Source organism: Bos javanicus, chromosome 17 (genome assembly GCF_032452875.1).
Source record: "Bos javanicus breed banteng chromosome 17, ARS-OSU_banteng_1.0, whole genome shotgun sequence".
Lineage (NCBI taxonomy): Eukaryota > Metazoa > Chordata > Mammalia > Artiodactyla > Bovidae > Bos > Bos javanicus.
In genome coordinates, this window is record NC_083884.1 from 7,503,429 (window position 1) to 7,519,286 (window position 15,858).

At 37.0% G+C, this 15,858-nt stretch overlaps 1 protein-coding gene across 7 annotated transcripts in view; it reads left to right on the forward strand.

Annotated features, from left to right (window-relative positions):
* Window positions 1–15,858, forward strand: part of LRBA (LPS responsive beige-like anchor protein) — a 753,999-nt gene that overhangs the window by 158,460 nt on the left and 579,681 nt on the right. For all 7 annotated transcript variants that reach the window (XM_061384015.1, XM_061384012.1, XM_061384019.1 and 4 more), the window contains exons 23-26: window positions 9,976–11,034; window positions 11,992–12,164; window positions 13,020–13,173; window positions 13,580–13,760. In XM_061384015.1, coding sequence (XP_061239999.1) covers window positions 9,976–11,034; window positions 11,992–12,164; window positions 13,020–13,173; window positions 13,580–13,760 — 1,567 coding nt within the window. The remainder of the gene's footprint in view (window positions 1–9,975; window positions 11,035–11,991; window positions 12,165–13,019; window positions 13,174–13,579; window positions 13,761–15,858) is intronic.

The window sequence follows — 15,858 nt, forward strand, 5'->3', positions numbered from 1 at the left end:
TTTCCAATGAGTCAACTCTTCGCATGAGGTGGCCAAAGTACTGGAGTTTCAGCTTTAGCATCATTCCTTCCAAAGAAATCCCAGGGCTGATCTCCTTCAGAATGGATTGGTTGGATCTCCTTGCAGTCCAAGGGACTCTCAAGAGTCTTCTCCAACATCACAATTCAAAAGCATCAATTCTTCGGCGCTCAGCCTTCTTCGCAGTCCAACTGTCACATCTGTACATGACCACAGGAAAAACCAAAGCCTTGACTAGACGGACCTTTGTTGGCAAAGTAATGTCTCTGCTTTTCAATATGCTATCTAGGTTGGTCATAACTTTCCTTCCAAGGAGTAAGCGTCTTTTAATTTCATGGCTGCAGTCACCATCTGCAGTGATTTTGGAGCCCAGAAAAATAAAGTGTGACGCTGTTTCCACTGTTTCCCCATCTATTTCCCATGAAGTGATGGGACCAGATGCCATGATCTTCGTTTTCTGAATGTTGAGCTTTAAGCCAACTTTTTCACTCTCCACTTTCACTTTCATCAAGAGGCTTTTGAGTTCCTCTTCACTTTCTGCCATAAGGGTGGTGTCATCTGCATATCTGAGGTTATTGATAATTCTCCCGGCAATCTTGATTCCAGCTTGTGTTTCTTTCATCCAGCGTTTCTCATGATGTACTCTGCATATAAGTTAAATAAACAGGGTGACAATATACAGCCTTGACGTACTCCTTTTCCTATTTGGAACCAGTCTGTTGTTCCATGTCCAGTTCTAACTGTTGCTTCTTGACCTGCATACAGATTTCTCAAGAGGCAGGTCAGATGGTCTGGTATTCCCATCTCTTTCAGAATTTTCCACAGTTTATTGTGATCCACACAGTCAAAGGCTTTGGCATAGTCAATAAAGCAGAAAGATGTTTTTCTGGAACTCTCTTGCTTTTTCCATGATCCAGCGAATGTTGGCAATTTGATGTCTGATTCCTCTGCCTTTTCTAAAACCAGCTTGAACACGGTTCACATATTGCTGAAGCCTGGCTTGGAGAATTTTGAGCATTACTTTACTAGCGTGTGAGATGAGTGCAATTGTGCAGTAGTTTGAGCATTCTTTGGCATTGCCTTTCTTTGGGATTGGAATGAAAACTGACCTTTTCCAGTCTTGTGGCCACTGCTGAGTTTTCCAAATTTGCTGGCATATTGAATGCAGCACTTTCACAGCGTCATCTTTCAGGATTTGGAATAGCTCAACTGGAATTCCATCACCTCCACTAGCTTTGTTCGTAGTGATGCTTTCTAAGGCCCACTTGACTTCACATTCCAGGATGTCTGGCTCTAGGTCAGTGATCACACCATCGTGATTATCTTGGTCATGAAGATCTTTTTTGTACAGTTCTTCTGTGTATCTTGCCACCTCTGCTTAATATCTTCTGCTTCTGTTTGGTCCATACCATTTCTGTCCTTTATCGAGCCCATCTTTGCATGAAATGTTCCTTTGGTATCTCTGATTTTCTTGAAGAGATCTCTAGTCTTCCCCATTCTGTTGTTTTCCTCTATTTCTTTGCATTGATCACTGAAGCAGGCTTTCTTATGTCTTCTTGCTATAAGCTTATAAATACTTAAAATTTGCTTATAATTATTATGTCTTAATGCCATTATTGTTGTAAGCTGTTGCATCAGAGTCTCTATAAAAGATTTCCTGTTGTGTGGTTATGATCATTTTGAGCTATGCTTCCTAATATCCCATATGGGAAGATTCAGCTGTTTTTGAAGAAAAATGTGTCTTATTTATCAGCTGTGGAAAGGTTGGTAACTTAAGAAGTTAACATATCATATACAGCTGTTATTCCAAAGGAAAATAACATCCAATAAAAAGGATGAATTTGCTTACAAAAAGAAAGCTAATTCCTAAACATTGTTAATGTTTAAAACAACCTAAATTTTATAGGTAAAATTTTTTAATACATAGGTTAGTAATGCTGATCTCTTAATATATTGCATTCATCTTTTATCTCCTAATTAGTAAATTTGAGTGTCTATTAAGTTGAAAGTAATGGCTAAAGAAACATTATAGTTATTAGCTCATGAGTATATTTCAGAGAAGAAGAGTCGGACATAACTGAGCAACTTCCCTTTCACATTTCACTTTCATGCGTAGGAGAAGGAAATGGCAACCCACTCCAGTGTTCTTGCCTGGAGAATCCCAGGGACAGGGGAGCCTGGTGGGCTGCCGTATGTGGGGTCACACAGAGTTGGACACGACTTAAGCGACTTAGCAGCAGCAGCATGAGTGTCTTTAACTAGTAGCTTACAGTAGTGATTTCCAAACATGGCAAACAGCTATAGATTAGCTATCAAATGATTGGGAAGATTAATGACTAGTCTTTTAGTGAAGTAATTTAGAACAATATCTGGTAATTAATTAGGAATTATCAGTCACAAATACTTTTAGGAAAACAGTATCAAAAAAGATAACAACAGTGATAATTACTCAGTTGCCATTTAGGTTTTCAACTACTGGAGTAAATTAAAAGGTTTAAAAATCAACTTCAAAAATTTAAAATGCATTTCTAATATTCATATTTGCAAAAAAAAAGAATAAACAAATTGCTTTGCTTAGGGAAGATAAAGCACTGTTTTAGAACAGATTTGACTACAAATCTGTTTATCACAAAAGAAAATACATTCCTGTGGCACATTAAGTATACCTTTATGAAACTGTACTTTGTGTTGAATTGCAATGTGTATTATAGGAACCATCTCCTTGTGCTTGAAAATTTAATACTAAATGTTATTTGTTAACCTATCTTTTCAAATGGCCAGTTCAAAGTTTCTGTCCTCAGCATGAATACAGTTAGCATGTGAGAAAGAACTACATTACAGAGACATACGTATTGTGTTTCACCTTTAGAATGAACAGTCTCTTAGCAAGTGATTGAAAGACAGTCATGGGAAGTTGTAACTTAAGTGAATACTGTTCAGAGCAACATGAAAAGTCTCTCTTTAAGAGAGAGTTTGTGATAGCAAAAATACGTATCTTCTATTGGCCCTGAAGGTGACATGGGAATCCAAGAGGAATTCTTCAAGTTGTTTATGAACTTGCAAGGAACGTCGCTGCATAGAGCACTGCAGTGGGCTGCAGGTATTATGAAAGTTTTGTTTCCCTGTTACTACGATGTTAGTAATCTTAATAAAAGCATTAACATAAAAGGGAATGATTTTTTTCAGGACTCTTTTTCATTTATTTTTTTCTATTAAGTTTTTATCCTATTATGCTGTATTTGCTGTGTGCTCAGTCACGTAATCATGTCTGACTCTTTGCAACCCCATGGCCTATAGCCCGCCAGGCTCCTCTTTCCATGGGATTCTCCAGGAAAGAGTACTGGAGCGGGTTGCCATTTCCTACTCCAGGGTATCTTCCTGACCCAGGGATTGAAAACCCATGTCTTGTGCCTCCTGCATTGTCAGGTGGATTCTTTACTACTGTGCCACCTGGGAAGTCCATTTGTATTCTATTACCAAATTAAAAAAAAAAAATATATATATATATATAGTAGTAGTTAGATGTGATCACATAGATCAGATATTAAGTTCTTGAAATGTCCCTTAAATTCCTGTTGTATACCATTTTAAGATGATGACTAACATTCTTTGTAAAAATATATTGAACAAGTATAATCATAACAATTTGAAATTTTTCCATACTGTTGTAACATACTGAATGAGTTTTATTGTGGAAGTAATGTAGGTTCTAACTTTTTAGTCTCAAATCTGTTTTATTTATTCTTCAAAACGGTGCTGTTTAGTATAGGCACGTACTTGTTTTGAAATGGATGGTGGTTTTTTACTGTTAAGTTTCTTTTGTAGCAGTTGAACTAGGGGATAGCAGTTCCTCCTCACCTTAGGAGTGTAGCTGTTGGTCTTAACGTAGGGTGAAAATTTATCCTTTTTTTATCCACAAACAGTGTCTCAGTTTGTTAGTTGAGTTAAGCTGGCAAGTCAAACCACTAACATTTAATGCATTTTGTGTTGAAACTCAACATAAACATGCCATGAAAGGATTTTGCAAAAATACAAAAATACCCAGAATAGAGGGAAGAGGAGTGCGGTAAATAACAGTCAAGTTTAGAGTCTATGGATCAGCTGGGTAAGTTGTATTAATTTAGGTTTGGGGTAAGTAAGTCATAAGCTTAGTATGGGGAAGCCAAAAATCAACTTCATTTTCATTAAAAAAAAAAAAAGTCTCACATTTCTCAGAACTGGCTCCCTCAACTGTTTGAAGCTTAAGTTTACCGCTTGTATGTGCTGTCGGACACGACTGAGCGACTTCACTTTCACTTTTCACTTTCATGCGTTGGAGAAGGAAATGGCAACCCACTCCAGTGTTCTTGCCTGGAGAATCCCAGGGACAGGGGAGCCTTGTGGGCTGCCGTCTCTGGGGTCGCACAGAGTCGGACACGACTGAAGCGACTTAGCAGCAGCAGTGCTGCAAGCAAAAACCATTAAAAAGATTAAGTAGAACTTTGATTTTGACATCTTGATACTTTCCCCTACTCTATGCTATTGGAAAACAACCCCAACCTATTCTTCGAGACTTTTAGGGAGGGTAACACAGAGGATCACCGGTCTTGTTTTATATTAGCAAATGGGAAGGATGATTAAGAGACTATGTGTTGAATTCAAAGGTGACACTTCCATCCCCTGCTCCCCACGTGGTTCCTAAAATACAGACACCAGACCATTACCTTTCAGGCAGGACCCCGAGTGTGTGGCTTTGGGTTGTCTGTGTCCCTTCCTGTCCCAGGCCCCGCCCAGATCATTCTGTGGTAGAGGTAAAAGTTGATTACCCGCTGTACTTTGTAAAAAGTTAAAAAGCTTTTTAACCTCTTGGCCTTTAGCCCCGCCTTGTGTTAATCATGAGGAAAGAACCAAGTTATACAAGAAAGTTAAGGAAAGCATCTCACTCAGGAGATAGAAACAAAGCAGATAAAAGGCAGTTCAGAGAAAACATGATATAAAGAGAAGAAAGAAGATGGAAGAAAAGCAGCTAACATCCTCGGACAAATGAGGAGAGATTCTAAGACATGAAACCAGAACTGAATCCTATTCTGTTTGATGTTAATAATAGACAAAGAACCACCACAGCACCTATTGAAAATTAATGATAGTTGTAATAATGTTAAGCACATACATAGCTTATTTTGTATATTGTATCATTTTAAGCATTTTACATACAAAAACTCATTTAATCTTTCAATGAGTACATGCTAATAATGTGTTACTATTACTGTACTGTTAAGGAAGCAGTTAACAGTAAAACCTCTTGCCAGTGCAAAAATATCCTCTCCTTAAAATGCAGAGAAGAATTTGTTGTTGTTGTTGTTCAGTTGCTAAGTCATGTCTGACTCTTTGCGACCCCATGGACTGCAGCATGCCAGGCTTCCCTGTAGAAAAGAATGTAACGTTATTATTACTAAAAAAAAAAGCATTACATTAGAATATGATGTGTGTATATCATACGCAATCCACCAAGGAGATTACAAAGGAAAAAATAAATTTCATTCTTTTATATGGCTGGATATAATCCATTACATACATTTTCTTATTTTTATTAAAAAAAATAAATTCTTATGTATTTTTGACAAACTGGAGGTTACATCTTGGAGGCAAGCACATAGGCTTAAACTCTTACAGAGACAGGGCACCATCATGCTTGATGTGTTTGAAAGGAATGGCTCCAATGCCCTCAGGAAAGACATCCTAGGGTTACAAAACTAGCAAGAGGCTTATTATCTTTTAAAAAGGTTTAAATACATCTCCAGGTACCAGAGAAAATATTTCCAACTTCAAGTTTTCTATAGGAAAAACCACAGGGGAGAGAGGAACTTTCCTTTCCCTTTTGACACCAGAGAAATTTAAAATATGAAGTTTGTATTTACCTTTCTTAGGAAAAATATGAGCAGCAGAAAAGTGAAGTGACTAATGCAGAGTCACATAAGAGTGAAAACGTGTGGAAAAGTGGAAAACGTGTTCAGTGGGTAGATGAGGCACTTTCCAGATAATAGAACCAAAAGACAAAGCAGATGGAAAATCGAGAAATGGTAAGAAGAGTAGGAGACCAATCAGTGCATTGTCAAAAAACAGAAATCCCGGGGAGTGAGAACGGGAGAGAGAGGGGACGGGGGTATAAACTAAGTTATTCAAGAAAAATTCTCAGAACCAAAGGATATTCATTAGTAGGTTGGAAGGGCCCAGTGGGTATTTAGTACCATGGGTCAAAATAGATCCGTACCAAGAATTGTTGTGGGAATTGCAAAGCACTAGGAACAAAGAGAAGACTTTGTAAAATTTCACGAAAAAGAACAAAGTAAATAAAAATAAGTCATATGAAGGTTCACAAATCAGAAATACCTCTCAGACTTCCCAACAATAAACACAGAAAGAAGGAGACAATCAAGACATAACTTTCATATTCTGAAGGTAGATGTTTTCCACCCTGTGATTTTATCTGACCTTCAAGTGTGAAGGTAGAGGAAGTTTACCCTTCGGTCTTAAAAATTTCAAGTGGACAGTGGAGGATATACTGCACCCAAAGGGGAGACTAGAACCAAGAAGATACGGGATATAAGAAACAGGAGAGAGATGAAGGGATCTCCAGGATTCCAGCGAAGGGAGGTCCCAGGGTGGCGGCATTGTAGTAGCCTTGTGATAGTCCATCTCAACTGAAATAGTTTGACTTAAGATACAGTTATGGGGGAGCTGTTATTACTGAAATGCCAGGTGCCTTTGTAAGATCTTTTTAAAGCCTGAGGACAAATTTCCCACAGGAGATGGGCCCATGTCCTCACGACTGCTTGTCTTGACAGTGTGGTGAATAGTTGCTGTTCTCTCTAGTCCTGCTCCCTGCATCACCTGAAGATTCTCACTTCACCCCTCAAACATGGGATCTGTTGTGCTCTGCTCTGAGAGTAGAATTGTAAGCTGAGAACTGGCAAATATAAGAGTTTTTGTTGGACCTTATTTATGCTAACTACCCACTACCTGGCCCCCACTGGCCCTCAGAGATCTTTTATCCTTTGTATTTCCCGGTGTTTCCTAACGACCTTGCCTGTAGACATAAATGGTCTTCTGTATCCTCTTAGAGAAGCTGGAACTTGCTCGGTACACAGGTCCTGTGTAGTTTTCTTCTCCGGGAGCCTTTAGTTAACTCTGGGAATGTTGGTCTTTCTTTTAGTTGGCTAGGTTTATGCTCTACTTAGTATCTCAAACTAAACATTCTAGGTATGTTTACTATATAGGTAGTAAACTATTAAAGTAGGAAACAATGAATAGAAATACAAGGATGGTGATTTCCTCTTGTTGGGAGTTGGTGAGGTTCAGAGTACAATTGAGGATGGGCGCATAGTAGAATTGCGAGGTATGTTCTGTTCCTTGCCATGGGTATAAAAATTGCGTGGGGCTAAAAAATTGCTCTTTAACCGTACATGTAGATTGTATATATTTATACTTATTGATACATTTTATAATAAAAATTTTTTAAATCCTCAATTTGAGTAAAGTCAAACCCATGATTATTCAAAACTGAACTCATTCTATAATACTGTTGTGTTACACATGATTATGTATTAATATGTCATGACAGACATTATAGCATGTATAGCAGAATACAATTCAAAGTCTGGTACACAGTTTATGGTTCTCTGCAACCATAAAGCACTGGCTCCATTTCTTACCTCATCGTCTGCAGTCCTCTGGTGGTTTCTTGTTCCTGAAACATACCAAACTTACTTTGGCTCCAAGGCCTTTGCATTTGTTCTTCCTTCAGCCTGAAACTTTTTCGATATTCGTGTAACTTTCTTTCTCACTTTCTGTGTTCAAACATCTCCAGAGACCTTGCCCAGTTTCCCTAGTAAAGCATACCTCCCACCTAGATTTTCTTCTTCAGTTATTCTGCACCCCCCAGCTTTTTTCTTAAAATTGTCTTACTATTACTTGACATTATCTTGTATGTTTGTGTGTTTATTTTTCACCTATTCCAGTAAACATAGGCACCATGAACATTGTATTGTTCACCACACAGTGTCTGGCGTGCTGTAGATAATTCAGTAAATTTTTCTCGGATGAATAAATGAGGAATTCATCAATTAAAGAACTTAGTTCAAAGATGATATCAGCCTTCTGGGCATTGAAGAAATTGATATTTTTTTAATGTTATTATGCCATTTTACTCTTTAGTGTTGAATATAAGCATTTCATTTTGAAATACTCAAAAAAGTTCCCCACATATTCAAAATTGGAAAATATTTATTTCCTAAACATTTTATTTTTAGGTATACCACATTATGGGGAGACCTAGGTTTGATCCCTCAGTTGGGAAGATTCCCTGAAGGAGGGCATGGTAACCCACTCCAGTATTCCTTCCTGGAGAATCCCATGGACAGAGGAACCTGATGGGCTACAGTCCGTGGGGGTCGCAAAGAGTCGGATATGACTGACAACTAACACTTTCACTATACTCCATTATGGCAAGACTGTACTGTACTTGTCATACGTAAAGGCCAGTTAACAGCTATAGAAGGAACTGTGTACATTGTGCATTATTTATAGTTTTGTTTGTATTATATCTGCCTGCATACATACTTGCATTCACAGGCCTTCAGAAAGGCCTGTGAATCTTTGGGCATGAAAAATCATCTTTTCTTCTTTTTTATCTACCATCATCCTCCCGTACTAGGGCTCAATAAAGGTTTGTTGACTACAAGGTTCAATTTACTATGCTTATTATAATAATATAGGTTACATAAACACTTCTAGCATTGATAAACTCTAATTATGCCTATACCTTCTGCATGTATTATATTTACTTTTTTGGGTGATGTTCACATTGAAACGTGCTAGTGACAGTCACATAATGGTGGCTGTGAAAGTGAAGTTGCTTAGTCGTGTCCGACTCTTTGCGACTGCATGGACTGTAGCCTACCAAACTTCTCCGTCCATGGGATTTTCCAGGCAAGAGTACTGGAGTGGGTTGCTGTTTCCTTCTCCAGGGGATCTTCCCGACCCAGGGATCGAACCCAGGTCTCCTGCATTGTGGGCAGAAGCTTTACCCTCTGAGCAACCAGGGAAGATTCCAGTGGTGGCTATAATGTAATAATATGTGATGAAATAACATCATAAACCTTTGACATTAAAATCACAGCGCTCTCTTTTATACTTAAACCTTGAAATTTTTCCATTTAGTTGGGCAAAATGCTAATAAGCATGATATGGGTATGTTCACAGGGTTGAGTATATAGTAATCTCTTATAACAGCTCTACAAGTGGATGGATGAATTGCATGGGTGAATTAACTGGAACTTTCAGACCATTTGTGATCAGTTCAGCTTCAAAAATTATGTTTGACCTTTGGGGAATGGTTGGATCTTTTTATTTCATTGCTAAAAATTTATATTCTTTACCTTAGTATGAAGTTGTTTTCATAGCTAAATAAATGGAGAGAGAGCTATAATATATAATATATATAATATTTAAGTATATAATTTGCATCATATATGAAGTGAACATAACTGATGTTTTTGATCTCTGCTGAGAATAAATCATGGGAAAATGTGTTTTCATTGCTTCTTAAACAATATATTACATAGTGCACAGAGCACTTTCCAGTGGTTCATACTTAGATCCTGGTACAAGTTATACAGGTTAGTAGAATAATGTACTGTTTTCCTATACATATGTCTTAAAAATATAATCTAAATAACTGTGTTCTTGTTATTGATTGATGCCATGCTACCTGTTAGCATTGATTAGCTGTAATTTTTTTGATGATTTAGATTTTTGTGGTTGTTACCTTTTATTTATCATTTGATATTATAGGAAAATTATCTCTTGCATCATATAAACCATGTGTTGGAAAAATTGAACATTTAAATTTTATGTTTTGTTTGCTCTGTTCATTTATTTTTTGTGTGTATTTTGACTCCTTGTATATTTTTCCTCTAGGTCACTTTTGAAATACACAAAGAAAACCTTGCCAGTATATTAAGGGAACACCAGGGAAAAGTTGATGAAGAAACAGGGCATTGTTCTTCAAGTCCAGTTCAAGCAGTCTCTGGCATTAGCAGGGAGGTTAATGTTTCTGTAGGATCCCAACAATCAGATACAAAGGATTCTCCTGTGTCTTCTGATATCACTAGAAATAGTGATGAAAAGTCAAGTATTGGACAGACAAGTTCAGCAGAATCTGCATCCAACACTGAACTGCAAATTCCTGCTACATCTAATGAAGAAAGGACAACTGGGCCAGAAAATGAGGAGTTACTGGATGAAGTCCCTTTAGAAGAAACACTGATAAATGAAACAGTTAATGCAGATAATTTAGAAGGATCTTCTGACATAACAGAAGCTGCAACCATTTCCTCTGATTCTTTCACAACCGGCAAAGATACAGTGACTGTCAATGAAGTAACTGCTTCCATCAGTTCTCCTTCAGAAGAAGATGCTTCAGAGGTGCCAGAATTATTAGATAAGTCTATAGTAGAGGAAGAAGATGATGATGATTATGTAGAACTGAAGGTAGAATGTAGTCCTATTGAGGAAGCCAGTCTCCCCACAGAGCCCCAAGACAATAGTTTGTCTCCAGGTGCTTCTGAAGCCAGTGAGAGAGTGGATGTGTTTAGTAATGTCCATAAATTAATATTTCAAGAGGAAGAGGCTGTAAGTAAGAAACAGACTGACAGTGAAACTCAAGATCCTGAAGATTCTGGAATCTTGCCTATGACAGCACCAGGGGCTTCAGCTACCCCAGCAGATGTGACTGCCTCCCACGCAGCTGTACATCCGGACATTGCTCATACGCTGGAGGAACGGAAGAAGACTAACTCCACTGGAGAAACCAAACTAAATAGTGATTCTCATGGGAATATCTTTGAGTCTCCTACTACTTCTGAGCATAAGATTGCTAAGTTGGATGTTTCCAGTGTTGCCACAGATACTGAGAGACTGGAATTGAAAGCCAATACAAACATGGAAGTGTCCCAGCCTCCTCAACCTGCGCTTGAGGTGATTATATTTATTATTTCCTTGAACTGTATTTGCATTGAGTTGAAATAGAACAAGTGCATGTACTTACATTTTATTTTGTTTTAAAGTTGGTTGATAAACTGTTTGCGATTACATAAATGCGGTGAATATGAAGATTTTATTTCTTATCTTTAGCAGGGTTTGATTTTTAGTGTAAGTTTGTTAAATGGCAGCTTTTATTGTTAGTTTCACTACAGTATCATTAAAAGTTACTACTTTCAGGTTTCACTGTTAGCCTATTTTTAGCTTTTATAAAGCAAACATTGGAAATACTTTCCTTTTACCCTTTATTTGATGACCCCAGTTGTAGTTACGACATTAGTTTCTCTGCTACCTTCCTGCAGAACCACCTGCTTTGTATAATTTTATGTACAAAATATGCAGTTTAAAATTGTTCCATGAGGTCTGTTTGTGAGCGGCAGGAGCCTTTGTGAGATTTAGAGGCATAGCTTTCTTCTTGACCAGTATCTCAGAGGGATCCATGAACCACTGAGATTCCATGTTGTCATTTCCCACTTGATTCAACTCTTACTGCTCTCCTTCTTCCTTTTTTATTGGTTTGGTCTTCATTCTTTTGTCTTTATTTTTGTTTTTTCTTAATTCTAGCTAATTTATAATCTAGATGCAGCCTTTCTTTTATGTCAATACTGAAAATCCAAAACTTCTTGATTCATGTATAAAATGCTGTATTAACTGGTGATAACACTAACATGGTTCCAGGCCAGTTACTGCTGAATTGTGCTGGTTTAGCATTTTTTGTAACTTTGCTTTAAATGTATCATTGTTATTCTTCATTAATAATTTTTCTCTGATTTGGTTTCTTAGTGTCTTGAAATGTGAGTATTTGTTAGATGAATTGCATAGACTGTATTAGATGTTAATGCCTTCTTTTGCAGTTGAACTTACTTTATTACTCTTTTTAACTTTCTCTATTAGATGTCAAGGCAACAGGAGCAGCCCGGGCAAGGAACAGCCGACACAGTTAATGGACAAAGGAGGGATTCCAGGTCTATGTTCCGTATTCCTGAGTTCAGATGGTCTCAAATGCATCAGCGTTTGCTCACTGACCTATTATTTTCAATAGAAACAGACATACAGATGTGGAGAAGGTTTGTCCATTTATTTATTATAGAAGATGTATATAAATTTTAGTCTTTGTTTTCAAAGAAATTTATTTAGTTAACATTCTGTAGTTAACTGTAGTCATTTGGTTCAAAAGTAGGATATAAATTATTTCTATGGTAGGGTTTTATTGAATTAATGTTTATTCTCTTACAAAAGTGAGGTATTGTATTAGAGTACAAAAACTTGAAAATCAGAGATTTTTCTTTCAAAATATTTGCTGATGATTTTCTGTGACATATTTTATATCATATAATTTGCCTGAATATAGGTCTACCAAATGCATTTATTTCTAGAAGAAGTAAAAAAAATAGGATTTAGATAAAATATCTAATTTTCCAATGTGTTTTTACTATAAAAAGTCTGTGTATTTTAGATTATCCTCCATTGTGTGATTTATGATTTTTAAAAGTGCCTAATTTGTTTATTGTTAGTTGTATTCTACTCTTACTCTGTTTAAAAACATTCCATGGCATTATCTAAGAAAATGTTACTAGAAAATTCATTTTTAATAGCACATGTAGCCCCATTTACCTCTTAGTTTTTGTTGCTTCAAATTTTGCTAATTTAGGGTAATTTAGTTCAACTTTTATATTAAGTGTGAGATCAATAGTATTTATTGTTCAGAACTGAAAAACAGCACAGATAGTAACCATTGATATGGAATGGTCTACATATTCTGAGGAAGTATACACCCCCCAAAATGCCTGCTGCATCATTATATTTCCTCAGCTTTCAAGATGAGGCAAAAAAAGCACCCTCTTATCCTCCCTTCCCTCAAGTAGGCAAATGTGATTTCCTTTCTTTAGCATTATGAGTAAACATCATTTATCTTTGGACAGCCATTCAACAAAGACAGTTATGGACTTCGTGAATAGCAGTGATAATGTCATCTTTGTACACAACACAATTCATCTCATCTCTCAAGTGATGGACAATATGGTCATGGCTTGTGGGGGTATACTGCCATTGCTTTCAGCTGCTACATCGGCTACAGTAAGGACTTTACTATGTAGAATTGGTGTGAAAACATGATTTGTATGTTCATATTGATTAAAACTTAAATTTGGTGGTTACTGTACATCATAGGTTCTGTAATTCAAAAACAGCAGAATCTGTTATAATTACTTGAAAGGACCTCAGACTCTATCCCAGGAATGATGGCACTAAAGAATGTTTAATTATCAGGGATGAATTAGTTAGTGAGGAATATGACTGACAGTGTTTCACCTGTATGTGTGCTTTTTTTTTTTTTTAGAGGAAATGATAAGGAAATTCCTCTGTTGAACTAGATTTATAAAAGCCAAACTTTTCATAAAATTTAGAAATTTGGGAAATGTATCTCATAAAATTGGATTTTTATCAGAATATATATATAAATGTCAAAATTTATTCCTTACAGCATGAGCTGGAGAATATTGAACCTACTCAAGGGCTTTCAATAGAAGCCTCAGTGACATTTTTGCAGAGATTAATTAGCCTTGTGGATGTACTTATATTTGCAAGTTCTCTTGGCTTCACTGAAATTGAAGCTGAAAAAAATATGTCATCTGGAGGAATTTTGCGTCAGAGTCTCCGACTAGGTGAGCTGTTAAACCCCATTACTTAGGAATTTACTTAAATTTTCATTAATACAGACATATTAAGTTGAATATTTTCTTTCCCCTGTTGGTGGGAAAATATGTGCTAGGCAATTTGTCTTATGATACTTTTTACTTTCCAAAGAGTAAAGGACTGTGTATGCATTGGCTATAGTAGTACTTATAAGGGTGGATCGAGGAGGAGGATATGTTTTGAAAATTCTACAAAGTTGATTCTGGTCAGCATTACTCCCTGCAACCCCCAGTCGCCTTTTGCTTTGAAGTAGTGCTTCTCAAATTTTGATGTGATTTGTACACATGGATCACCAGACGATATTGTTAAAATGCTGATTAGCTTATATAGGTCTGAGATGAGGCCTAAAATTGTCCTTCTAGTAATTCTCAGGTAGTGTTGATGCTGCTTCTCTTAGAAACACACTTCAGTAGCAAGGTTCTAAACTAGCATTGTTCAAGTGTAGCCATTAATCCAAAAAAGTTGTGATAAAATAAGTTGTGGTAAAATCTGCTCTTCTCCTGGAGGCAGTTCTTCCTTGAGTTTTTAAGTGATATCTGAAATTCCTTAGGTGAAGAAAAATTATTTTTCTCTATGCAGAATGTTTCCTGTATCTAGTTGTAAATACTGAGACTTTGTTGATGATTTATTTGCTTATTAAATGGAGAGAAGTAGGTGGAGACGGAGAAGGCAATGGCATCCCACTCTAGTACTCTTGCCTGGAAAATCCCATGGATGCAGGAGCCTGGTAGGCTGCAGTCTGTGGGGTCTCTAAGAGTCAGACACGACTGAGCGACTTCACTTTCACTTTTCACTTTCCTGCATTGGAGAAGGAAATGGCAACCCACTCCAGTGTTCTTGCCTGGAGAATCCCAGGGTCGGGGGAGCCTGGTGGGCTGCCGTCTATGGGGTCGCACAGAGTTGGACACGACTGAAGCGACTTAGCAGCAGCAGCAGCAGCAGCAGCAGGTGGAGAAAAGGGGGCTAAGAAATGAAAGCAAAATCTTTAGGAACCATGGCCATGTGAAGACAGATTAGAAATAAGGTACCTATGAAAATATAATATCAAAGGTGGAAAGTCTAATTAGTTAATAAAATATTTTCCCATATTTAGCAACAACATCTACACTTAGATATTCAGACGTACTTAGATTTTTTTTGTACAATGATTATTTTCACTCAAAATACCATTCAAAGTACTTTTAAACTCAGGGTACTCTAAAGAACTTGGTATACTATTTTTAGGGAGTTGTTTTAAAATCTTAGTTAAGAGTCAGATGGTAAGCATGACAAAACAAAAGCTATCATTTACTATTGTTATGTGTCATTTCTGATTTTCACATTGAGTCAGCAGTCGTTTTCTCCCATTCATTCATTTGTATTTTCTTTTATTCATGAGGAAATTTGAGATAAAAGAAGTTAGTTAACTTAATGAAAATTCAGAAGCTCTAAATTGGCAGAGTAGGAATTTGAATATAGTTTTACTAGTATTGCTGTTCTCTCTGTTATAGGATACACCATTAAACTTTATATCAATAATATAATTAAAATATTTAGAACCCATTACTTTGTATATGCCATTTTTAAGCCTCTCCACTTCCTGAAAAGAGTACACTTATAGAATCGAAAGTAGAAGCCTACACTAGCAATGCTTCTCTATACTCAAGAAGTATTAAATTCAGAAACTAGGAGAATACTCTGTCTCCCTCTGTTTTCATAACTATAGAAGAAAATAAAGAAATAATTCAGTGTACTCCAGCACCACATGTTCTCCTTGTTCAGGACCACTTAATAGAACCTGGTGAGCTTGGTCACAGCAGTCCAGATGTTTTGATCCCTGGTCGCCTCACCCCTGTGTTTGTGAAGTTGGAAGTGAGGAGGTCAGATGGCAACAGTAAGAGTAAACTGTGCCGCTGAGACTGACTGACACTAGGCACTCAAATGTGGTTTTTAGCTTTGTAACGCAGACCCAAACTTGATGCTGTACAACCTCTGACAAAAGTAGTTGGAACGTTTTTTGCTGGGCCTGACCCCAGACTGCACAGAGGTGTATTCCATGTTCTCTCTCCCTCCCTCTTCACTGTGTTC